The sequence below is a fragment of the Gopherus evgoodei genome, chromosome 1 (assembly GCF_007399415.2).
Source record: "Gopherus evgoodei ecotype Sinaloan lineage chromosome 1, rGopEvg1_v1.p, whole genome shotgun sequence".
In the NCBI taxonomy this organism is placed as follows: domain Eukaryota; kingdom Metazoa; phylum Chordata; order Testudines; family Testudinidae; genus Gopherus; species Gopherus evgoodei.
In genome coordinates this window covers 163,994,431-164,020,451 of record NC_044322.1, presented here as the reverse complement: position 1 = coordinate 164,020,451, position 26,021 = coordinate 163,994,431, and the positions used below count along the sequence as shown (strand labels likewise).

The 26,021-nt window shown below is 46.8% G+C and overlaps 1 protein-coding gene across 9 annotated transcripts in view; it reads left to right on the top strand.

Moving 5' to 3' along the window:
• The window catches only part of TTC3 (tetratricopeptide repeat domain 3), a 161,991-nt gene that overhangs the window by 21,385 nt on the left and 114,585 nt on the right, over nt 1-26,021 (top strand). For 6 of the 9 annotated variants that reach the window (XM_030577844.1, XM_030577817.1, XM_030577802.1 and 3 more), the window contains 4 exons: nt 1,918-2,041; nt 3,141-3,228; nt 7,053-7,106; nt 21,958-22,081. In XM_030577844.1, coding sequence (XP_030433704.1) covers nt 1,918-2,041; nt 3,141-3,228; nt 7,053-7,106; nt 21,958-22,081 — 390 coding nt within the window. Of the gene's footprint in view, nt 1-1,471; nt 1,566-1,917; nt 2,042-3,140; nt 3,229-7,052; nt 7,107-21,957; nt 22,082-26,021 lie in introns of all 9 variants that reach the window. The other 3 variants (XM_030577810.1, XM_030577853.1, XM_030577826.1) reach the window with 2 other exon arrangements.

Sequence of the window (26,021 nt, the reverse complement as noted above, 5' to 3'; positions counted from 1 at the left end):
GGACTGTGTGATCTCTTGTGATGGTGGACTCTGCTGATGGTCACCTGTGCTGATGGTGACCAAACAGGAAATGAAATTTGAAAGTTCCCGGGGCTTTTCCTGCTTACCTTGCTAGTGCATCGAAGTTGAGAGTGTTGTCCAGAGCGGTCACAAGGGAGAGGCCAATAATGTCAAAGTGCGTCCACAATACCTTTAACCTGGGATTGCCATCTCGATTTAAGCGCTACTCCACTTGCCAAGGTGGAATACAGAAATTGGATTACAGAGCCCTTTAAACTGAAAAAAACTGATTTAGTGGTGTGGACGGATTAATTTTTTTTATTTTCAAATTAACTCAGCTAGTTCCGAAATAAACGACTATTATAGACCAGGCCTAATAAACCTTCAGTTTTACAATGCTGGCTGAGAGTCACTGCTGACTGGGAAGTGGAGGTGAATGGCCCTTTGGAGACATGTAAGGCTTCCCTGGGTGTCCCATCTAGGTGGACCCACTGCGGTGAGCTCCCGGTGTGAAAGGGGGGTGCTGAATGCTCTGAGATTGAACCCAGGAAGCGCCAAAGCTGAGGAGGCTTCTTGCCCTGGACAGCGTGCCCTGAGGGGAGTTAAGCTGCACCAGAGTCTTGGCTAAGCTTCTTGCAGAGTAGTTCCAGAACACCTATATTGTGATTTCTGTGAGGGTCCAGAGTGAGTGGACTCCCTGAGGGGGTCCACCGCGAGAGACAGGCTCAGGGAGGTGCAGTTCTAGGAGGCAGTGGAGTCCGGGCCTTAACCTCTGAGAGAGAGTGGACACCCAAGAAGGGATGTTGCACTGAAGGGGGATTCTTACCAGAGACCATACAGAGCTGAGAGGGAGCACTGGGCCTGTGAGTCCATGAGCTGTACAATTTCCTCATGAATAGTAACTTTTTTTTCTGTCATTTTTGGCCGCCATTAGGACTGTCCTACTTGTTTCTGTCTCAACTTGCATAACTGGTCAGACTCTGAATACTATGATTGAGTACTTAACATGTATCTCACCTCTTTTGAGGCTGACATACACTTTTCAGGTCATGTCAGAAAAACACTTTTGTTGGCATGCTCTTGGAGGCTAATAAAGATTTCTGAAATTCAGTAGGTTCTAAGTGTCTTGGTACATTAATATAATCTGTTGTCCTGAGTCCTCTGTGTAGTGGCTTCTGAGTGTTCTTTTACTGGTCTTGTTTCTCACATGTAACCTGGACAGTCAGATGACCTATTTCAGGTCTGATTGCAGCACAAAGAGCTTTAGAAATCTTACTGTGGTCATGCATCAGGCAGAGAAAAATCTGCTTTGATCGTGGTCTTTGCAGCATTCTGATCAGTTGAATTGTTCTGAGTGATTAGTAACCTGGTTAATGAATGGAGTTTGCAATTTGCAGTCTTGGGTCAGTCAAGTGTTTCTCACGACCAGGAGTTTCCAAGTTACTTTTTAATTAATATTGCTTGGTTCCAGATAGAGCCACGTGCTTCTTCTGATTGGAAGAGGGAGAAACAAATACTTGATTTCAGCCTGCTGATTGGGAGATGTATGGACCAGAAACCTGTAGGTCAGATGCATGTTCTCCCTGGCACTGAAGGCAAACAGGAAGTTGTATGTATTATTCCTAGAGATTTCTTGAGAAAGGGTAATATGTCCTTTCTTAAAAAAACAAAAACCTCCTCCAACCCCTAAAGAAAATCTCTTGACACGGATAGTTTGCCCATTTCTTTTGCCAGTCTCCCAAATAACTCATCTATACCAGGAGTGTTTTGATTTCCTTGATTCCAGGTTTTAGGTCTGAGCATAGCATAGAAATTACTCTAGTGTTTTTTTTTGTTTTTTGTTTTTTTTTTAAATTAAACATTCAGTTTTGGTTATTCTTAATCCAGTTCCTTATGTCTTCCTTTTCTTTTCTTAAGCAGTTGATCCCTGTGAAGTGTGGTGCAGTAAGCCAGTTCACGTACTGAAAGACTATTGCGATGTGATTAAAATCTACATCGTTTGGCCGTTTCTGTTTAAACTTGAGAATAAACCTGATTTCAGGTAAGCATGCATGTATTCATATTGGTTAATCTTGTCCTTTACATTTTTGTTTTTATTTTAATACTTCAATCTGGCCATGAGCAAAGTTGGCTATAACTGGGCCGTACCAAATTCACGGTCCATTTTGGTCAATTTCATGGTCAAATTATTCTATTTAAATCTCTGAAATTTCAGTGTTGTAATCTGTAGGAGTCCTGACCCAAAAAGGAGTTGTGGGAGGGTCGCAAGCTTGTTGTAGGATGGTTGCGATATTCTACTACCCCTACTTCTTCACAGCTGCTGGCGGCAGCCCTGTCTTCAGAGCTGGGTAGCCAGAGAGTGACAGCTGCTGGACGGGAGCCCAGCTCTGAAGGCAGAACCACTGCCACCAGCAGTGCAGAAGTAAGGATGGCATGACATGGTTTTGCCACCCTTACTTCCGCGCTGCTGCCTTCAGAGCTGAGCCCTCAGCCAGCAGCTGCCACTCTCAGGCTGCCCAGCTCTGAAGGCAGCAGCACAGAAGTAAGGGTGGTATGGTATGGTATTGCCACCCTTACTTCCACCCTTCTGCTGGCTGGGTGCTGCCTTCAGAGCTGGATGTCTGGCCAACAATCGCTGCTCTCCAGCCTCCCCCAGCTCTGAAGGCAACGCAGAAGTAAGGGTGGCAATACTGCAACCCCCCTAAAATAATCTTGCCCCCTCCGACCCACAACCCACTTTTGGATCAGGACCCCCAGTTTCAGAAACACTGGTCTCCCCCTTGAAATCTGTATAGTATAGAGTAAAAATACACACAAGACCAGATGTCACAATTTGTGACACGTTTTTCATGGTTGTGAATTTGGTAGGGCCCTAGCTATAACTGAAGAGACTTTTGATTCTGAATATCAGGGATGAACTCTTCAAAAATGGATGCCTATATTTAAACATCCAAATCATTGCCCTGTTTTTTGCAAGTGCTAAGAACCTAGCAGCTGCCACTGATTTCCCATTTTGAAGAGATTACTCTAGGTTTCTAAACACTGTCTTCTTTAGATCGGACTGACTTTAATATTAATAGCTAAGGCTATATAACAGGACAAAACTTACTTTTCTAAAAAAATAAATGTTTTCATTTAAGCAATTCCTACTTTTGTGAGCTAAGTTTGAAGAGACTCTGGGATATTGAGGTTCTGGAAGACATTGTTGATTTGGCTAAGAAAGTTGTGGTAAGTGGTGTTCTATAACTTATGTTTTCAAATGTGTTAGACTTCTTAATTAGCACCTTGCCATGATACAGATCTTGATTTATATGTTAAATTAGAACAAGGCAGTTGTTTCTGCTAGGGTGAATAAATACGTTGACAGCCGGTTGGGTTGCACTATGAGTTACTGTTCTTGTAAGGGAAGTACAATGATTCAGTGACGTCTGCAAGAAAACTGGCTCTGGGGGCTTGATTGGAGCATGGATCATCTGTTTGTTACATGTTTGGACAGTGGATAGCACACGGGGCCGGTGCAACCGTTTTGGGGACCTAGGTCGTGGCCTAGGGTGCTGGGATTTGGGGGGCATCATTTTCTTCGGTAGCGACCACGGCGGCCGGATCTTCGGCCGCCCCGGTCACCGCTGGCGTTTAGGTGGAGGGAGCTGGGGCAGAGGAGCACGGGGAGGGCTGCCTGCAGCAAGTAAGGGGCGGGGGAGGCAGCACGCAGGGGAACTCGCCGCCCCAGCTCATCCCTGCCCTGCCTTCTCCCCGAGCATGCTGTGGCTGCTTCACTTCTCCCGCCTCCCAGGCTTGCGGCACTAATCAACTTAGGTGCCGCAAGCCTGGGAGGCAGGAGAAGTGAAGCAGCCACAGCGTGCTCGGGGTGCTTGTGCTCATGCGTGGAGCAGGGGTGAGCTGGGGCAGGAGGGGTGCCTCAAGGTGGGGGGTGGGGAGCTGCTGCAAGTGGGGGTGTCTCAGGGCAGAGGTAGGGGAGCCCAAGGTGGAAGTTTCGCCTGGGGTGCGAAACATTCTTGCACCGGCCCTGATAGCACAGCATTCCTTGATCCATGATTGCAGTACATACAGTAGAGCCTACTCACGGAGTGAAATAAAGTTGCTTTTCTTGGTCACTTTCACTCCTCTTTTCCTCAGTAACAGTTTGCTGTTTGAATCTTGCTGCTGCTGCTGGTCTGGTCCAAAACAACCATGTACTGATAGGAGACGCCAAACAAAGGAGAGAGGGAAGCAGCAAAGAAAACTGAGGGTTATGGGCGAGTGTGCAAATGATGAACTAAATATTTTAGTGTGTTTGGTGTGGTGCTTTTTTCTTTTATTTTTTAATTGAGCTATTGCACAGTTTTTACTTTGAAAATTATGTGATCAATGGAAGATTGGTTGTGTGCAACCCAAAACTGCATCCTGATGGTCCACTCTGCCATTACATGACTTCATATTAACTAGTGCGATGGTTCTCAACCAGGAGTACGTGTGCCCCTTGGGTGCACAGAGGTCTTCCAGGGGGTATGTCAACTCATCAAGATATTTGCCTAGTTTTACGAGAGGCTACATAAAAAGCACTAGTGAATTCAGTACAAACTAAAATTTCCTACAGATAATGACTTGTTTACACTGTTTTATATATTGGACTGCTGAACTGTAAGTACAATATTCATATTCCAATTGATTTATTTTATAATTATATGATCATAATGAGAAAGTAAGCAATTTTTCAGTAATAGTGTGCTGTGACGCTTTTTTAAAAATATTTTGATGTCTGATTTTATAAGGAAACACTTTTTTAAGTGAGGTGAAATTTGGGGTACACAAGACAAATCAACCTCCTGAAAGAGGTACAGTAGTCCGGAAAGGTTGAGAACCTCTGTACTAGTGGGACGCACACTTTGTTCCCTCTGTCTGAGCACATTGCCCTTACAAGGCATCCTTTCATCCTAGGCTATGACTACACTATGCAGCTTTTAGCGACACAGTGTGCTGCTATAGCCAAGCTGCTAAAAGCTGCACGGTGTAGCTGCTGTTTGTTAGCAGAAGAGAGCTCTCTTGACTGCAAAAAAAAACAAACTTCACCCCCCACCAGCAGCAGCAGAGTGCTCCTGCTGATAAGGAGCTGTTCCTGCTGGTGCTTTTCCTTGATAAAACTTTTGTCATTCGGAGGTGTATTTTTTTAACACCCTTGAACAACAAGTTTTGCTGACGAAGTGCCAGTGTAACCATACCCCTGGTATTCCCTCCAGAAAGCTCCCTGTGTGCCAGCCTCCTTCTGTTTTCTTTCTCCCCACTGTCCCTTCACCCCATTATTCTTATTTTTTTGTCTTTCTGTCTGGGAAATAAGTCATTTTGGATATCAACATTGTACTGTATTGGGAGGATCAGCAAAGCTGAGATAGAGGGGATATTGTTACAAGGTAAGGTGTTAATGGCTGCCATCAACCGGTTCTTTGAAGCTGCTGGCTCTCCTAATCAGATTGCTCTTTTTCCCTTCTGAGGGCTTGTCTACATCAGAAAGTTGCAGCGCTGGTGAGGGAGTTACAGCGCTGCAACTTTGAAGGTGTACACATCTGCAGGGCACCACCAGCGCTGCAACTCCCTGTTTGCAGCGCTGGCCGTACTCCCGTTTTGTCTCGGGTGTAGAGGATCCAGCGCTGGTGATCCAGCGCTGGTAATCCAATGTAGACACTTACCAGCGCTTTTCTTGACCTCCGTGGAAGGAGGAAGCCTCTGGTAATCAAGCTGGTTTCCTTTCCCGGTTTGCTCTCTCGGTCCCGGAGCCACCCAGCAAACCGCAGGGAAGGAGACCTGCTTGCTCGGGGTTCCGGGACCGAGAGAGCAAACCGGGAAAGGAGACCAGCTTCGCCGCGGTTTGCTCTCGCGTTCCCAGAGCCACCCAGCAAACCGCAGGGAAGGAGACCTGCTTGCTCGGGGTTCCGGGACCGAGAGAGCAAACCGGGAAAGGAAACCAGCTTCGCCGCGGTTTGCTCTCTCGGTCCCGGAACCCCGAGCAAGCAGGTCTCCTTCCCTGCGGTTTGCTGGGTGGCTCCGGGACCGAGAGAGCAAACCGCGGCGTTCCCGGTTTGCTCTCTCGGTCCCGGAACCCCGAGCAAGCAGGTCTCCTTCCCTGCGGTTTGCTGGGTGGCTCCGGGACCGAGAGAGCAAACCGCGGCGTTCCCGGTTTGCTCTCTCGGTCTCGGAACCCCGAGCAAGCAGGTCTCCTTCCCTGCGGTTTGCTGGGTGGCTCCGGGACCGAGAGAGCAAACCGCGGCGTTCCCGGTTTGCTCTCTCGGTCCCGGAACCCCGAGCAAGCAGGTCTCCTTCCCTGCGGTTTGCTGGGTGGCTCCGGGACCGAGAGAGCAAACCGCGGCGTTCCCGGTTTGCTCTCTCGGTCTTGGAACCCCGAGCAAGCAGGTCTCCTTCCCTGCGGTTTGCTGGGTGGCTCCGGGACCGAGAGAGCAAACCGCGGCGTTCCCGGTTTGCTCTCTCGGTCTTGGAACCCCGAGCAAGCAGGTCTCCTTCCCTGCGGTTTGCTGGCTGGCTCCGGGACCGAGAGAGCAAACCGCGGCGTTCCCGGTTTGCTCTCTCGGTCCCGGAACCCCGAGCAAGCAGGTCTCCTTCCCTGCGGTTTGCTGGCTGGCTCCGGGACCGAGAGAGCAAACCGCGGGGAAGCTGGTTTCCTTTCCCGGTTTGCTCTCTCGTCCCGGAACCCCCCTTGAAGCCGCCCAACAGCGCTGCAGTGTGGCCACATCTAACACCACTTGCAGCGCTGGTTGCTGTAAGTGTGGCCACTCTGCAGCGCTGGCCCTATACAGCTGTACTAATACAGCTGTAACAACCAGCGCTGCAAAATTTTAGATGTAGACATGGCCTGATTTTCACCAAAATCAATATGATTCTACTCACTGTTGCCTAGACCATTCCCTGAATTTTTTGAATGGATCAGATGTAACATTCAAACGTTATCGCATTACAGACAGAGAAATGCTGTTGAGTGAACAACCTTACTTTGCTTTTGTTTGGGTGAAAAGTCTGATTTCTTTTTTTGTTTTTTTCCCCAGAACAATCCATTTTTTATCAGTGGCATATTGAGTATTGGTACTCGAATAGAAAATGTAAGTTATTTTGACTTCAACAACAACAAAATCCTCCTGTAAATACAAATAAGGCTTTTCCATCTGTCCGCAGTATTTCTTTTCTACATATACACAAGGTACATGGATATATAACAGCTAGAGCCCTTGATGGTTTAATAGGTCTCATTTCCTTAGAAGTCTCCCAGTTCTGAAGTTTTGGTGCATGGATGTACTTTTTCTTCTGTCTGTCACTTTCTCTTAACCTACACAGATGACATAAACTGGAAAGTTACTTTAACGTTAAAAAAAGAAGTTTGCTTTATAGTTTGCCATTTTGAAAACCATGTCATAGCCACTTTTAATAGTGGGAGAAATAAATCAGGCACAGCTATAAGTTGTTACTGGATAATTGACTACTTATATTTTTATTTAATTTAAATGGCATTTTGTCTTGATGGACATGCATTCAATAGTAAATAAAATAATATTCTAAATTCACAGAATCTGTTTTAAAAGCACACTGATAGAACATACCAGCTAACAAACATTCTGCACTCAACCCCACTCGTTTAGAAAAAGCTTTGGAATGTGCTTTGATGGTCCCCCAACTCAGACTGTGTTGGACACGGGTGAAGTGTATTTCAGAGTCAAGGGCTTTTCACTTGCAACACCCTGCTTGAGGAATGTCTGTTCTCATGTCAGCTGTTGTCTCAGTTTGGGCTGAAGCACAAATACATAGGTGGGTGTAGTAGAGTCCTCAGTTGGCTTGAGTGGCTTAGTGGTTAGAGACCACTCAGTCATGGGGTAGTGGTAGGGGAACCTGTGCCCGCCCACTCCACCAGGCTCTGACCCAGGGCCCTATGAGGGTCAGCAGTGTTGATAGACCCTCTGAGGTACCCTCTCTGGGTTGCTTCCAACCACTGCACCTTCTGCTTCTGGTCCCAGATAAAGGAAAATAAGAACATAAGAGTGGCCATACTGGTTCAGACCAAAGGTCCATCTAGCCCAGTATCCTGTCTACTGACAGTGGCCAATGCCAGGTGCCCCAGAGGGAGTGAACCTAACAGGTAATGATCAAGTGATCTCTCTCCTGCCATCCATCTGCACCCTCTGACAAACAGAGGCTAAGAATACCATTCCTTACCCATCCTGGCTAATAGCCATTAACGGACTTAACCTCCATGAATTTATCCAGTTCTCTTTTAAACGCTGTGTAGTCCTAGGCTTCACAACCTCCTCAGGCAAGGAGTTCCACAAGTTGACTGTGTACTGTGTGAAGAAGAACTTCCTTTTATTTGTTTTAAACCTGCTGCCCATTAATTTCATTTGGTGGCCCCTAGTTCTTGTATTATGGGAACCAATAAATAATTTTTCCTTATTTACTTTCTCCACATCACTCATGATTTTATATGCCTCTATCATATCCCCCTTAGTATCCTTTTTTCCAAAAAGAAAAGAAAACAATGTGAACTGGGCTCAGCATATAGTCCTGTACTTCAGGGATGCATCTCTAGCCCCTTTTGGGTGGAGTTGGTGGAGTAGTTCTGTACTCCTCTCCAGGGTTCTGAGCGGGCTTTGCTCCCTTTTCAACCATGTTGCCAGTTGGAGCATGTTCTGCAGGGTTAGAGGGGCAGGACTGGCTGGGCCCAGGACTGTCCTTTAACCCCTTACATTCCAGTGTGGGGTTTCTATACCCCACCACAGTGGGTCACCAAGAAAAATGCTAAATAGATCAAAGCCTACAATTGAATGGTACTCATAAGTTAATTGAAAGCCACTGCAGTTGAAAAGAAGCTTGCCCTGCAGGTGGGAAGCCCAGAGAAGTAAGCAGATTGTCTCATTTTACATTAACTGATGTTTCCAAATGGTCTTCAACAGGAGTACTCATTCTGTTGAAAAGTAGCTTGCAGAATGATGCAGACTCGTAAAAGTGATCACCAAAATAAGCCTTCTGCAGAAACACCTTACCTTTAGAACACACAATACAAAATTAACTTAAAATTTATGATGCTACAGTGACAAAATACAAAATTTAAGTTGGTAGTTGTAAACCAATATTTACTTGTTTTCTTCAGTAGAGTGATTTTAAATGATTGAGTAGTGCATTAGATATATTCTAAAAAATCCTGCAATACTTGGATTCAAGTACACTATTACTGATGATTAATCTGTCAAAAAGAGAAATAAGGGAAAAGCAGGGTGAATAAAAATCAGTGATTTTTTAAAATTTTTTTTAAATTTAAATTAAATATATTTTTCAAAATAACTTTTGAATTAGCTTTCATATTTCACATTTATCTTAAGGCCTAAGCTTACTATAATCTATTAAAACAATTTAAATTAAAAAAAAAAGGGGTATGTTTGCCAGACTTTTAAAGAAAGTTAGACCAGTTAACTGGTGGAAGTCACTTTCGAAGCGCCTGGAACCAGTTTTTAACAGTAGTAGCCTCTTCTATAGATACAGAAAGAATAGTTTCTTCTTTTTTCATTTTATTTAACTAGTTCAGTTTAGTGACTAGTTTATTCAAAGTTAAGAAACCAGGGAAAGCTTGTTTTCCTCTTCCAGCCTGAATAACAGCTAGATGTGAGAAGATGTTGGACAATGGTGACCAGAAACAATCAGTTCAATTCACTAACTAGAGATAGTACGTTGTTTTGTCAATGTTAGTTTTAAATGCAAACCATGTTTTGATAAAACAGTTTCTTAGATATCCAGCACATTTAAGGTCGTTTACTCCTGGAAGAATTCCCTGCCAAACAATTAAAAATTTTGCACACAATATTTTAAAATTTTGCAAAATTCAACGTATTTTATTTGTCAAAATAACACAATATAATCATGCTCCCAGTATCAGCCTGGGGCTGTCAGTGGGAGCCTCGTCCCCCTGTGCCAGGCACATGCAGGAATTCTGAGGGGAAATCACAAATTCAGCATGAAAGTAAAATTCTGCAGGGAACACTAATTCTGCGCAAATGCTGTGTTTTGCAGTATTCTGGCAGGACTAGTAGTTTTATTCAACTAGTTTAAAAAAAAGTGTGCATTTTTAATTGAATGAATTTTTTCATTGACATGGAGTGTGACGCATCACAAGTTAAAAAAAATTATATAGTAAGTAAGAAATGCATCATTCACCATTTTGTAATGTAATAAATGTAAATGAAAAGATGTATAATTGTTTACATTTATATGCAATGTATCCTTCTAGTTAGCATAAAGAAGCATGAAATATACTGTAAAGTCTATATTGAATTGCAAATCAATGTGTTTTTATGGTTATTAATTAGAGAATCAACTTTCCCTTAAGGGCAAAAACTAAAAAGTACAAATACAATGCAAGACTAAAATCGATGATTTGAATCAGTTGTTCTTCGAGTGCTTGCTCATATCCATTCCAGTTAGGTGTGCGCGTACCACATGCACGTTCGTTGGAGATTTTTACCCTAGTAACACTCGGTGGGCCGGCAGGGCGCACCCTGGAGTGGCGCCGCCATCGTGCCCAATATATACTCCTGCTGGCCCCACCGCTCCTCAGTTCCTTCTTACCGCCCGTGTCGGTCGTTGGAACAGTGGAGCACGGCTTAGCTGATCTCCACCTCCCTAGCTCTTCGCTCGTTTATATAGTTATTGTGTACATAGTTAACTTTTATATTATTAGTAGTTGTATAGTAGTTGTGTATATAGTTAGAGGGTCGGGGGCTAGCCCCTTCTCCTTTCCCCGGTACTGGGGCCCATGCCCGGTTCACCAGGCTTCAAACCTTGCGCGGCCTGTCATCGGCCGATACCCACAGGAGATCCGCACGACTCCTGTTTAAAGTGTCTGGGAGAACCCCATCTTGTGGACAAGTGCCGAATCTGCAAGGCGTTCAAGCCCCGGACAAAGAAAGAGCGGGACATTCGCCTCAATCAACTCTTGATGGAGGCAGCTCTAACTCCTCCATCTTCTTCACCGACTCCGGCACCGGGGACGAGTGCTTCCTCCGCACCGGAGCGCACGGTGTCAGTGAAGACCCCTTGGCACCAGCCTTCACCGGCTCAACCCACTGGCAGGCACCGATCCCTCTCCCTGAGGAGCAAGAGGCACAAGGTTTCTGCGGCACCTGTGTCTACGCCGCAGTTGGAGCGTACATCTAAGGCGGACCGCCCAGCACCGTCAACTGCTGTGGCACTGCTTGCCTCCACACCGTCGATTCCGGTCTCTCAGGAGCCATAGAGTCCGGTGCCTACCAGCTCCCCAGCGCACGCTATGGTCGAGCTCGTCATGCCCTCGACGCCGGAAACTTTCCGCAGCTCGGGAGCTAATTGCTCTGACAGAGCCTGAGCTGCCCCAACCCCCGGCACCGTCGTTGCGGGTTCTTCAGTCACTGGGCAAGCCTGCCATGATGAGGCCATCTTCGCCGGACACAGTGCAACGCCGCCGGTCCCGATCCAGGTCTTGCGGACGCTCTTGATCCCGACATTGCTCCCACTCTCGGCGCCACTCGCAGTCCCGGTACCACTCTCCATCCCGGTACCGGTCGTACTCGCGGCACCGCTCGAGATCCCGTTCTCCATCATGGTACTCTTGGCACCGGTCCAGATCCCAGCGCCGTCGTACCTCTCGCAGCAGATCTCAGCATGGAGATACGAGGCACCGGTCGACCTCTCGGCACTGCGCTGGTTGCAGATCCCGGTCCCGGCACTGCTATGACTCTCGGTACCGTTCGCCAGTACCACGCAGACAGGAGTCCAATGGACGCACAGACCTAGTCCAAGCGACTTCAGCCCCTCCGTGGCCCTCGCGTCATCCATCCGTCTCCTCCCATGCGGACAGTGCCTCCTACGGAGACTCGGATATGCATGCCCATGGCCCAGACCACGGACCTCCTCAGTGGTCCTTTTGGACACCTTGGGTGTATCATCAAGCCTAAGGTGAGCTGACTGGGCCATCACTCTCCGGTCACTCAGAGCACTGTGTGCCGACGTCTCCCTGCTGACTCAGAGGAAAACGGTGCACATGCACCAGAACCGCATGACCTTCCGGAGACGGAGGTCCCCCCAGACCAGGCATCAGTGCAGGTCCCACTCGTCCCGGGGCTGTCATCCTCCTCTTCCCCGGATGAGGCAGTAGCGGGGACGTCATCATTGGGACCACCTGCGATTGACCTCTGGTCTCACCAGGACCTTCTGCGGCGTGTTGCCCAGAATATCAACCTGCCAGTTGAAGAGGTCCAGGAGGTGGAGGACCCGGTGATAAGCATCCTATCCACAGAAACACCCACCAGAGTGGCTCTCCCATTCATCCGTTCGATCCAGGCTAGAGCTGACACCATCTGGCAATCCCTGGCTTCCATCCCACCCACAGCCAGGGGGGTCGAACAGAAGTCCATGGTGCCTTCCAAGAGGTATGAGTACCTCTGTGTGCACCCCGCTCCCTGTTCCTTGGTGGTACAGTCAGTCAACGAACGGGAGTGCCACAGTCAGCAAGCTCCCGCGCCTAAATCTAGAGAAGCCCGGCGCATGGACTTGTTGGGCCGAAAAATCTATTCTACGGGAAGTCTCCAACTCCGCATAGCGAACCAACAAGCCCTCCTCGGCAGATACAGCTACAATACCTGGGAGGCTGTCGGGAAGTTTGCTGAGTTGGTTCCGCAGGATTCCCACCAGGAATTTACAGCACTCCTGGAGGAGGGGAAGAGGGTCGCGAGGACCTCATTACAAGCTTCATTAGATGCCGCTGATTCAGCTGCCAGAACGGTCGCTTCGGCCATAGCCATGCGCCGCATATCATGGTTGCAAGTGTCCGGCCTGCCACCTGAGTTGCAACACACAGTACAAGACTAGCCGTTTGATGGCCAAGGCTTGTTTTCCCAGAAGACGGACCCCAGATTGCAGAGTCTGAAGGACAACAGAGTAATTATGCATTCGTTGGGAATGCATACGCCTCAGACTCAAAGACGGCCCTTCCGTTCTCAACCACAGCGCCCTTACCCCCCACCTCAGCCACAGCAAGACTTTTCCAGACGAAGGGGTCGTACTAATTGCAGATGTCAGTCTGGCCCTCAAGGGGGAAACAATTCCTGTCCCACCAAACCAACGCAGGGACCCAAACCAAACTTTTGAGGGTGCGCCCGAGAGCAGTGTACCAATTGCCTCTCCGAATCCCTTTCAGTTCTACAACCGCTTTTCCCTGTTCCTTCCGGCGTGGTCCCAGTTGACGTCAGATCGTTGGGTCCTACGTACGGTGGAGCTTGGATACCGTCTTCAGTTTATTTCACCCCCTCCCTTCAACCCCCCCTCCTCGTCCCTCTTCAGGGACCCCTCTCATGAGCATCCAGGAGGTCCACAAGCTCCTCTCAATCGGAGCTATAGAGGAGGTACCAGAGGAGTTAAGGGGCAAGGGGTTTTATTCCCGATACTTCCTCATTCCCAAGGCGAAAGGGGGCCTTCGGCCTATCCTAGACCTGCGAGGACTGAACAAATTCATCAAAAAGTTCAAGTTCCGCATGGTATCCCTGGGAACCATCATTCCGTCCGTGGATCCCGGAGATTGGTACGCCACTCTCGACATGCAGGATGCATATTTCCACATAGCAATTTATCCCCCTCACAGGAGGTATCTGCGCTTTGTGGTAAACCACCGTCATTACTAGTTTACTGTCCTCCCCTTTGGCCTCTCCTAGGCCCCTCGGGTGTTCACGAAGTGTATGGCGGTTGTCGCTGCTTCCCTACGCCGTCGTCGGATACACGTCTTCCCCAACCTTGACAACTGGCTCATCCGAGGGGCCTCCAAGGCACAAGTCGTCAGCCATGTGGCCATTATCAAGGACCTCTTTCTGCGTCTAGGCCTGATCATCAACTTAGACAAGTCCACTCTGGTGCCTACGCAGAGGATAGAGTTTATTGGGGCAATACTGGACTCCAACCTTGCGACAGCCAGTCTACCCCCCTACCAGTTTCAGGCCATAGTCTCACTTGTCCAAGGTCTTCAGCGTTTTCCAACAACCTCTGCCTGCACCTGCCTTGGTCTCCTCAGTCACGTGGCTGCATGCACATTCGTCACACAGCACGCCAAGCTGCGAATGCGTCCTCTCCAAATCTGGCTTGCTTCCATCTATCGGCCGCGCAGAGATGCCATAGACATTCTGACAATTCTGCCGAGCGTTCTCGGCTCCCTCGACTGGTGGCGAACGCCCTTCCGGGTGTGTGCAGGATGACCGTTCCATCCTCCCCAGCCCTCCATGTCCCTAACAACGGACGCATCTTCTCTGGGCTGGGGTGCTCACCTAGGGCGCCTGCGCACCCAAGGCCTTTGGTCGTCCTGGGAGTTGACTCTACACATCAATATCCAGGAGCTGAGAGCAGTCCGGCTGGCGTGCCAAGCGTTTCGGCACCATCTGCAGGGCCGTTGTGTTGCAGTCTTCATGGACAACACAACGGCCATGTATTATATAAACAAACAGGGAGGGACGCGATCCTCCCCCTTGTGTCAGGAAGCGATACTACTGTGGGACTTCTGCATAGCCCACTCCATAGACCTGGTAGCCTCCTTCCTTCCAGGAGTCCGGAACACGCTCGCAGATCACCTGAGCAGGTCCTTCCTGACACACGAGTGGTCCATCCGTCCGGACATTCTCCATTCAGTTTTCCGGAGTTGGGGTTTTCCCCAAATAGACCTCTTTGCCTCCAGGGACAACAGGAAATGCCAGGTGTTCTGCTCCCTGCAAGGTCGCTCCCCGGGCTCTCTGTCGGATGCGTTCCTCATTCCGTGGATGGGCCACTTCTGTTATGCCTTCCCTCCGTTTCCTCTGGTCCACCGAGTTCTGGTCAAGATGCGCAGAGACAAAGCCTGCCTTATCCTGATCGCTCTGGCTTGGCTGAGGCAGCATTGGTACACCATGCTGCTCAACCTGTCCCTGTCAGATCCGATTCCCCTGCCACTCTGCCCAGACCTGATCACGCAGGACTTCGGCTGGCTACACCACCCGGACCTGCAGTCCCTTCATCTGACTGCATGGTTGCTGGCTGGTTGAGCCGATCGGAGTTGCGTTGTTCCGCTGCAGTGCAGCAGGTGCTGCTGGGTAGCAGAAAGCCCCCCATGCGATCAATGTACCTCGCTAAATGGAAGCGCTTCTGTCACTGGTGCGCTCAGCAGGACCTTTCTCTGCAGACTGTATTGGTCCCCACCATCTTGGACTACTTATGGTCTCTCAAAGAGCAAGGTCTAGCGATCTCTTCACTAAGAGTGCACCTTGCAGCTATTTCCACCTTCCATCCTGGGGAGGCCGGCAGTTCCGTTTTCTCTCATCCTATAGTTTCCAGATTCCTTAAGGGCTTGGAGCTACTCTATCCTCAGGTCAGACAACCAGCCCCTACCTGGGACCTGAACCTTGTCTTGGCCAGGCTCATGGGGCCCCCCTTTGAGCCTTTAGCCACGTGCTCGCTGCTGTATCTGTCCTGGAAGACAGCGTTCCTAGTTGCTGTCACCTCGGCGAGACGAGTCTTGGAACTTAGAGCTTTGACTGTGGATCCTCTGTATACAGTGTTCCATAAGGGCAAGGTACAGCTGCGACCACACCCGGCGTTCCTCCCTAAGGTAGTCTCCGCCTTTCATGTCAATCAGGACATCTTCCTGCCAGTCTTCTTTCCAAAACCACACTCATCGCGAAGGGAACAGCAGCTTCATACTCTGGATGTCCGCAGGGCTCTTGCGTTTTACATCGAGAGGACCAGACCCTTCCGACGTTCACCTCAGCTATTTGTAGTGGTGGCGGAATGTATGAAGGGCATGGCAATCTCTTCCCAGCGAATTGCTTCTTGGGTGACATCCTGCATTCAGACATGCTACGACTTGGCTCATGTTCCGACTGGCCATCTTACCACCCACTCTACTTGGGCTCAAGCCTCATCTGCCGCGTTCTTGACTCACGTTCCCATACAGGAAATCTGCCGCACGGCCACCTGGTCTTCCGTCCACACCTTTGCATCGCACTATGCATTGGTCCAGCAGTCTAGAGACGATGCCGCCTTTGGCTCAGCGGTCTTACATTCCATAACGTCTCACTCCGACCCCACCGCCTAGGTAAGGCTTGGAAATCACCTAACTAGAATGGATATGAGCAAGCACTCGAAGAAGAAAAGATGGTTACTCACCTTTGTAACTGTTGTTCTTCGAGATGTGTTGCTCATATCCATTCCACACCCGCCCTCCTTCCCCACTGTCGGAGTAGCCGGCAAGAAGGAACTGAGGAGCGATGGGGCCGGCAGGAGTATATTTGGGGCACCATGGTGGCGCCACACCAGGGGGCGCCCTGCCAGCCCACCAAGTGTTGCTAGGGTAAAAATCTCCGACGAACGTGCACGCGGCGTGCGCACACCTAACTAGAATGGATATGAGCAACACATCTCAAAGAACAACAGTTACAAAGGTGAGTAACCGTCTTTTTCTTGCTTACTGATTTAAATTATTAAAATTGGTGAGTTATATTGCTTTGATTTAAATTAACCCACTTTATGGGAAAGGATTGTATCTTTTTTTTTTTAATAAGTTATAAAAAGAGGGGTGGGTGTGATCCTTTCGGAGGCACCAAGCTGTGATTCACCTGTTGCCATCTTCCTGCTGCTTGAGGGAGTGTGGCCAGTGCCTGCTGGGTGTCAACTCCCTAACGCAACAAAACTGTCAGCAACTCAAGAATTCTCCTCTGGGCGATTCTAGCCGTACTTTTTCCCTGCAGGTTGACAATGGATGCACCCCAGCTCCTGAGTCCCTTTAAAGTGCCCCCCTGATCACTGAATACCCACAGAAGTACTAGGTTCCCTGTTCCCGAAGGAACAATTCACTAGTTTTACCCTAAACTGTTGCTCTTGTATCAAATGGAGCACTTGAATTCAATGATAATTAAACAAAAGGAAACTTATTTTAAGAAAGAATAGAGATGAGAGTGATGGAAACAAATGGCTACATACAAAGCAAAATCATAAAACGATAACTAGGGTCTTCACTTAATGAACTTTGGGATGGGAATTAGTCGTCTTGCAGCAGTTTGCAAGCTACAAGGAACCAGAACGCAGGCTATGGCCACACTACAGTTTAAGTTGACATAAGTTATATTGCGCAGGGGTGAGAACTAGCCATTTCCAGGAGAGACATAATTTATGCCAAACTAAGCCCTGGTGTGGACAGCGCTTTGTCAGCAGGGGAGTTTCTCCCACCAACATAGCTGCCACTGCTCATTGGGGAAGGATTAATTAAGTTGACTGGAGAGCTCTCTCTCTCTCTCATTGGCTCAGAGTGATGGCGCAAACAGAGATGTTGAAATCCCTAATCATGCTGCAGGGAGAATAGATGTGTGTTTGTGCTCCCCCATGTCGTCCCACCCTGCTGATGCAGAACTGCTTGCCATGCCTTCCCCAGACTCCTCCCACACATTTCTTGTAACCTCCCAGACTGTCTTGGTACCCCATTGGCTCTGCACCTTTGGATAGCTTCCGAAATGATAGCTGGACTTAGCACAGTTATAAGAGCCTACGCTGCCCTGCACTGTTATCTCCCTTCCCACTAAGCATTTTGTATGTTAATTGGTATTTAATAAAAACATGCTTTCTGAAAGATGATCATTATTTGTCTCCTTCACATGGTGGTTGCTGCTGGAATTAATACACAGTGGCAATTGGATCATTTGCAGGCTACAAATCTTGGTCAGGAATCATCAACATTTTCATGGAGGGTGGAAAGTTAACAAAGCAGACAAGGTGCTGTATAGAAAGACTTATTACTCGTGCTCGTTATCAAAATAGTGCCTCAAAGCATCCCTGATTCAAGTAACTCTCCATTGCACCCTCTCTAATAGCCCTGGTATTTGGCTGCTCAAAATCAGCTGCGCAAAATCCTCCAGCAAGGGGGAAACTGCTCTAGGTTTCTAAACACTGACCGGTAGCAGTCTGGAGTTACCAGCTTCCACACAGTGATCGCTATACACTTATCCACCGAGAGGACAGCTCTCATTTTGGTGTGGTTCTGCCGCAGTGCTGGGGCGAGCTCTGCGCACAGTTCCAGGAAGGGGGCTTTCCTCTTCTGAAAGTTCTGCAGCCACTGCTTATCATCCCAGACCGGCATAACAATGTGATCCCACCACTCAGTGCTTGTTTCCCAAGCCCAGAAGCGACGGTCCACCGTGTGCAGGTGCTCCATAAATGCCAGAAGTAATCTGGTGGTGTTTCTTTCGATGACATCTAATGGGTCAGGCAACTCTGATTCCTATTCAGATTGGGAGTTCATGGTGTACTACAGCATAACCATCCATGATTTGTTCATAATAGTGACCACAACAGTAGAGAACAGTACAGGATCCATCATTTCAGACAGAGATGGCGGGTGCACGGGGGCCATTGAAAAATGGTGCAGAATGCATTTGGAAGCTTATGGAATGATGGTATGGAAAAAAATGCATCTTGGGACATTGAGCCCACTGATGCACTATGCTCCTCTCTGCCTTTCCACAACTTCTAGTTGCAGAAAGTGGCAAGTAACATAGTGGGATAGCTACTCACACTGCACTGTTCTCAGTGTCTATGCTAAAGCACCAATTGTGTATGCACTTCACCAACAGAAGCAGCATTGTGTGAACATGCTCAAGCGATGTAATTATAGTGCTTTTAGATAGTTGGAGTAACTTGCGTCAGCAGAACTCTAGTGTAGACATGGCCTTAGTCTTTCATGAAGCGCCCCTGTTCAACAAGACACATCTCAGTGAATGGATACAGAATGTCTTTCTCCACCTTGTAATATACTAAATCTGTCCTTTGTCTTTTTTCACAAACATGGCCGCCCCTTCCTGTCATGTCATTCCTTTTCACTTACAATTAGTTTCAGGGCTTGGCTACACTCGAAACTCCAAAGCGCTCCTGCAGCAGCGCTTTGAAGTGCGAATGTGGTCGCGGCGCTAGCACTGGGAGAGAGCTCTCCCAGCGCTGCAGGTACTCCATCTCCCTGAGAGGATTATCTTACAGCGCTGGGAGCCGCGCTCCCAATGCTGGGGCACTGTTTACACTGGCGCTTCACAGCGCTGTAACTTGCTGTGCTCAGGGGGGTGTTTTTTCACAACCCTGAGCAAGAAAGTTGCAGCGCTATAAAGTGCCAGTGTAGCCAAGGCTTCAGTGTTTATAGTTGCTTTGTTGGTATTCCATTGCCTTTTCTGGGCTGTTGCCAAGGTGGACGATTGAGCAATATGTTACATTGTTAGCTAGCCAGAGAGGGGTGACAGCTCCCTTCCACTTAAATTGGCCATCACAGAGATGCATTGTTTCCTGGGGACTCACTTTCACTTCAAGACTATAAGGGGTTAATTTTCAGTGTAGTTAACATTATTCCTTAAATATTTCCCCATACGCACATCTCACAGTAAGTGAGTGTTGATAAGCTACAAGCTATTAGTAGAGAACTTGCATATTACCCTTTATAGTGAATGTAGTGAGTTTGTCAGGTCTGAGGAAGAAGCTGTTTGCAAAGAATGTTGAGCCATTTGCCAGTTGTCACCAAGGGGCCTCAGTGTCACTGTGGGCATTTACTATGCTGAGTAACATTCAGTTCCTTACAAGGAGCAATGATTGGCTGATGACTACAGTCAAGTTGATGCCACATAATCTTTAAAACCATTATGTGCATTAACATTTGGTTTTATACTGATATACCAAAAGTGTCCTTTCTGGTTTGCTGTTAAACAAGGATTTGAGGAAAGGTTCATAAGTCAGGAGTGGTGATCTGTAGCACCAGTAAAAAGTAACACTGTATGAGAAATGCTACTTATTTAAATGCATTTTGATATGGTAGTTTGCCTTGATACTGTAATGCTGCCTTCAGTGATTAAAAGAAAAGGAGTACTAACCTCAGGGCAGACTGTTAGGAAGCAGAGTACAACCCCCAAATTGACTGTGAGTTCTATACTAATGCTATGTCTACATTAGCACTTTTGTCAGCAAAACTATTTTCAGTCAAGGGTGTGGAAAAAAATGAAACCCTGACTGACATAAGTTTTGCTGATAAAAGCGCTGGTGTGGACAGCACTATGTTGGTGGCAGAGCGACTCCTGCCAACATAGCTACTGCTGCTCGTTGGGGGGTGGTTTAATTATGCTGATGGGAAAGCTCTCTCCTGCTGGCATAGAGTGGCTACACAGGAGACTTTACAGCAGTGCACTTGCAGTGGTACAGTTGTGCTGCTGTAAGGTTTGTAGTGTAGACATAGTCTTAGATTTCACCAATCATTTATCAAGTGTAAATTCCGTAGGCACTATAGGAGCATTAACATGGAGTCACACAGTCCCCTGGACTACTCTGAGCTATCTCGCCACCCAGGTGAGCGTACTTTTGTGATCAATGGTCCTTTACATCAAGAAACACAGCAATATTTAAGTTACTCTGAGTCCCAAAGGACCAGTCATTACTCCAGGTCAGTTTGACTTAATAATTGAAGATATACTGATCTCCTAGAACTGGAAGGGACCTTTAAAGGTCATAGAGTTCAGCCCCCTGCCTTCACTAGCAGGACCAAATACTGATTTTTGCCCCAGATCCCTAAGTGGCCCCCTCAAGGATTGAACTACCAACCCTGGGTTTAGCAGGCCAGTGCTCAAACCACTGAGCGCACCTTAAGTCTCGCAACAAAGATAATGCTTGCAGCTAATCCTGTAATAAACTATACAAAGATTTATTAAATAGGAAAAAGAAATTTAGAGAATTCTTTACAAGGGTAAAGCAGTAAACATACACAAATGAGTTACAATCTTAAGTTTCAAAAGGTAATGGAAGTTTCTATAATCAGCAAGCTTAATGTCCTCTAGCTAAGCAGCTGGAGATCTCTTGCTTATGTCTGGAAAAATCTTGTTCCCAGAGTCCAAGCATCAGTTCTTGTTAGGGGTTTCATACCCTTCCTGCCATGTACTGTGAGCTGGAAACTCAACTGATGGGAGGAACCCACTTACATGACTTGTCACAGGGAGGAGGACAGAAGAACATAAGTCTTTTGCTCTCTTGAGGGTTTGTAGGGAGATTCCAATTGCAGAGTCCCACAATAGTGTGTCGGGTATTGATGGACCTTTACTTTTGGGAAAGGCATAACACTTTCTGTTGAGGATGAGCCCCTCAGTAATTAAGGTCTCTCTCCTGTCTGGTGATTTACACAGTCACAGAGGTTCACAAAGTAGCTGCTGAAATATTACCTTACAATATTGGATACAATATTATAAATGGTATTAATGCATGCAGCAATTCATAAGCATTCAATGAAGTCTAAAAACATTCTTAGAACTGTTAAAATAGATATTAGAATTATAATACAGGTTGGCCAGACTGATTCCGGTTATGTGTTTGTCAGTGTCCAATTGAGACATGGGCACCTTGGTATGAGTGGGCACCTGATCTGCCAGCATCTCTGGTATGTCACATCTAACCTAGCTAGAGCAAAAAACCTATGCCAAGGTTGTCCTTGTGCCAGATTTTTAAATCTAGTTTTAGCCTGACTTTTTCTGACCTTTGTGGTGCATAAAATGAGATGGCTGTTACAATTTTGTGAAAATGCAAGCTAACTTAGTGTTGGTTCTCTTTTGCCATATATGTCTGCATAAAAATAACATATCAGGTGTCTGAAATAAACTAAAAATACTTTTCCTGAATTCTGTGAGTTGTGGACTAGATACGACATATTTGACTTATGCTCTTCTATTTTTTCCAGGCAACACCCTCAACATTGGCCCTTGCACCTTATATGTCACTGTTAAACAACATTGCTGTTATACTATCCATATTCGTTAAATTTTTTACTTTATAGTATGTTGCCAGTAATTTAGGTTATTCCATATAAGACAAACTGAGTACAGTTGCTAACTTTCTCTAATTTCTACCTTTTATTTTAAATAGAGAGTTTTTGATGTTGGGTCTGCCCTTGCCTGGGTGAAATGTACAGGCGAGTTGAGTGTTCTACAGAAATTAGAAGAACTTGGAGATTACTGTTGGCCTCCTTTAGAAGCTTTCTTTGCTAAATGTAAGTATAATTATTGTGATGAGTATGCAATTTCCTGCAATATTCTGGTTTAACATTGTTGAGTTGGGCTACGCCTTATTGAATTATCTTTTAAATGTCATAGGATCTCATTATTAAAAATGCAAATGTTTGTGTTGTCGGATTGTATGTAAGCTGTGTAGGAGACCTGACTAATGCAGCCCTTGGGAAGTATTATGAACTTCAAAGGACTATTTTAGAAAATGGGCAAAGACAGGAATGAATTGATAGTTGCACAGGTTTCCTAGGAGGTATTTGGGAGAAGAGGAATGCAAATGCACATCTCTGGACCTGATTTTTTCAAACTTTGCTTTGGCGACAAGATCTTTGACTAGGAATTATCTATTCCCAGGATCAAAAGTCCCCAAAGAGCATGGAGGAGTAATTCGCAGATTCATGAGGGTGTTTTTTTTCTGAGTCAAGGCAATTACAACCTTTTGATCATGAGTGGGGGGAAGAAACCTTGGTGAGGCTTGAAGGACTGCTCACCATCCAGAGATCTTGTAGGAGTTGGGGCGATCTCTGGTTAGCTTATTAGCATGCATGTAGGTTCTTTTATTGGTTTTAATATGTTTTCTATATAATGCTTTTACTTTAAGAATAAACATATTTGCTTGGAAAGAGCTGTGATATCTTGTAACTCTAGCAGTTACACTGTTTACAGCCTTGGAAGAGTAAGAAAAGTGCAGACACAGGCCTGTTATGTGGTCTGCCTTGTTGCGAAATAACAGTCTTAAAGGAGAACTATGCAGCCTGGACGTGCCCCAGTCAGGAAGTAGAGAGGTGTATATGTCAATCCAAGAGCGGTACTAGCCTAGGAGCTGGAAATCTAAGAATGGATGCCCTTACTGGATCATAGAGGGGCAATTCAGGTGCAGTTGCCCAGACTGTGACAAGCATTTAAAAAAAAAAAAATGGGAGAAGATACCTTGTCATAGGGTGGTTGTGTGTATATGTGTGTGTATGTCTGAGTCCTATATATTTTTTTCTTTAGCTTTGGAGCAGTTGAGGCATCATGGGAAAATTTTAGAATTTTTTCAGTTCGGAAGGATTATCTTTCATACTTATGTATTTCTTTTCTAATGTTCATTATAAAGGATATTCTTATCTTGACTTTACCTATTCCTGCTGCTTATTCCCTCATTGACATCCTACTCTTAGGCCTGGTCTACAGTATGTGTTTAAACCAAAATTAGGAGCGTTAAACCGAATTAACCCTGCACCCATCCACACAACGAAGCCCTTTATATCGATATAAAGGGCTCTTTAAACCGATTTCTGTACTCCTCCCCGACGAGGGGAGTAGTGCTGAAATCGGTATTGCCATGTCGAATTAGGTTTAGTGTGGCTGCAATTCGACGGTATTGGCCTCCGAGAGGTATCCCACAGTGCACCATTGTGACCGCTCTGGAAAGCAATCTGAACTCAGATGCACTGGCCAGGTTAACAGGAAAAGCCCCGCGAACTTTTGAATTTCATTTCCTGTTTGCCCAGCGTGGAGCTCTGATCAGCACTGGTGGCCATGCAGTCCAAAATCCAAAAAGAGCTCCAGCATGGACCGTACGGGAGATACTGGATCTGATCACTGTATGGGGAGACAAATCTGTTCTATCAGAGCTCTGTTACAGAAGACGAAATGCCAAAGCATTTGAAAAAATCTCCAGGCTATGATAGACAGAGGGCACAGCAGGGACTCAGCACAGTGCTGCATGACAAGCGTAACGGAAAGCCAAAGAATCAAATGGACGCTCATGGAGGGAGGGAGTGGGTACTGAGGACTCTAGCTATCCCACAGTCCCTGCAGTCTCCGAAAAACATTTGCATTCTTGGCTGAGCTCCCTATGCCTGAAGGGTGAAAAACATTGTCCGGGGTGGTTCAGGGTATATCTCGTCAATTTACCGTCCCTCCCCCCCCGTGAAAGAAAAGAGAAAAAGAATCGTTTCTTGCCATTTTTCAATGTCACAGTATGTCTACTGCATGCTGCTGGTAGACGCGGTGCTGCGGCGCTGAACAGCAGTATCCCCTCCCCTTCCTTTCCTGATGGCAGACAGTGCAAAATGGTGGAAAACCGTCCTCATCATCTCATGAGTGCTCCTGGCTGGCCTCGGTGAGGTCGACCGGGGGCGCCTGGGTAAAAATGGGAATGACTCCTCCTCATTCCCAGCAGATGGTACAAAAGGCTTGGTAACCGTCCTCATCATAGCAGCTGGAGCCTGAGCTCCATCAGCGCCCTCCTCCCCTTTCATGTCTGAAGAAAAGATTCTGTACTCCCTGGACTATCATAGCAGCGGGAGGCTGCCTCCCCCTCATTTTATCTCGCTAAAAAGTCAGTGTTTCTTATTCCTGCATTCTTTATTACTTCATCACACAAATGGGGGAACATTGCAACGGTAGCCCAGGAGGGTTGAGGGAGGAGGGAAGCAACGGGTGGGGTTGTTGCAGGGGCACTCTCTAGAATGGCATGCAGCTCATCTTTTCTGTGGGATCTCTGGGGCTCTGACTTGGAGTGGCTGTGCTCTCTGGTTCTCTAGTAGACTTGCCCCATATTCTAGGCAGGACTGACTCTATTTTTAGACAAAACATAAAGCAGGGAATGACCTGGGGAGTCATTCCCATTTTTGTCCATGCACTCCCGGCCGACCTCAGCGAGGCCAGCCAGGAGCACCCATGACAGCAGCAGACAGTACAAAAGGATTGATAACAGTCATCGCCAATTTCCAATTGCAAACAGTGCAAAACGATTGATAACCATCATCTTATCGCCAAATTACAATGGCAGACGATGCAATAGGAGTGGTAACCATCTCTGCTACCTTGCAGAGGCAAATGAATGCTCCTGTGTAGCACTGCAGTACCGCCTCTGTCAGCAGCATCCAGTGCACATATGGTGACAGTGACGAAAGACAAAACAGGCTCCATGGTTGCCATGCTATGGGGTCTGCCAGGGAATCCAGGGAAAAAGGGCGCGAAATGATTGTCTGCCGTTGCTTTCACGGAGGAAGGATTGAGTGATGACATTTACCCAGAATCACCCGCAACACTGTTTTTGCCCTATCGTTCATTGGGATCTCAATCCAGAATTCCAATGAGCGGGGGAGACTGCAGAAATATGGGATAGCTACAGGATAACTACCCACAGTGCAACGCTCCAGAAATCGATGCTGGCCTCGATACATGGACGCACACCGCCGAAATTAATGTGCTTAATGTGGCTGCGTGCACTCGACTTTATACAATCCTTTTTAAAAAACCAGTTTCTGTAAAATCGGATTAATCCCGTAGTGTAGACATACCCGTAGTCAGTGATACAATCAATTGCTGTGAAAATGACTATCTTAAATATCATAATCTAATCTGTGGAATGAGCCAGACGAACTCTTAGAAAATAACAAAGGAAAAGACAGATAGCTTACCTTAAAATCAAGTTAAGTTTTTCTAAATGCAGCATACTTAATTTTTCTGTGAAGTCACCCACTCTTCAGTTTTGTCAGCTATTCTAAATCTAGAAAATCAGTTTAGCAGTCTTTCCTTTGAAATATCCGGTTTTGCTCCAATGTTTATCATCGTTCTTGCTGCAGCTGCCATTGGTATGATATCCCCTGCTGTATTAAAAATAAGCTTTTGTTAACTGGGATGTGTTCCGTCATCAGTGACATTGGAATCTTAGAGAGAAGATAAACCGGGATATTTTCTCTTACCTTCTTTTTCAAGTTTAAGAGTGGTAGCCATGTTAGTCTGCATCAGCAAAAAGAACATTGGACAAACTGGACAGTTTCTGTGCAAAAGAATAAATGGACGCAAATCAGACGTCAAGAATTATAACATTAAAAAAGCAGTTAGAGAACACTTCAACCTCCCTGGTTACTAGGTTACAGACCTCAAAGTCTCAATACTCCAACAAAATAAACTTCAAAACCAGGC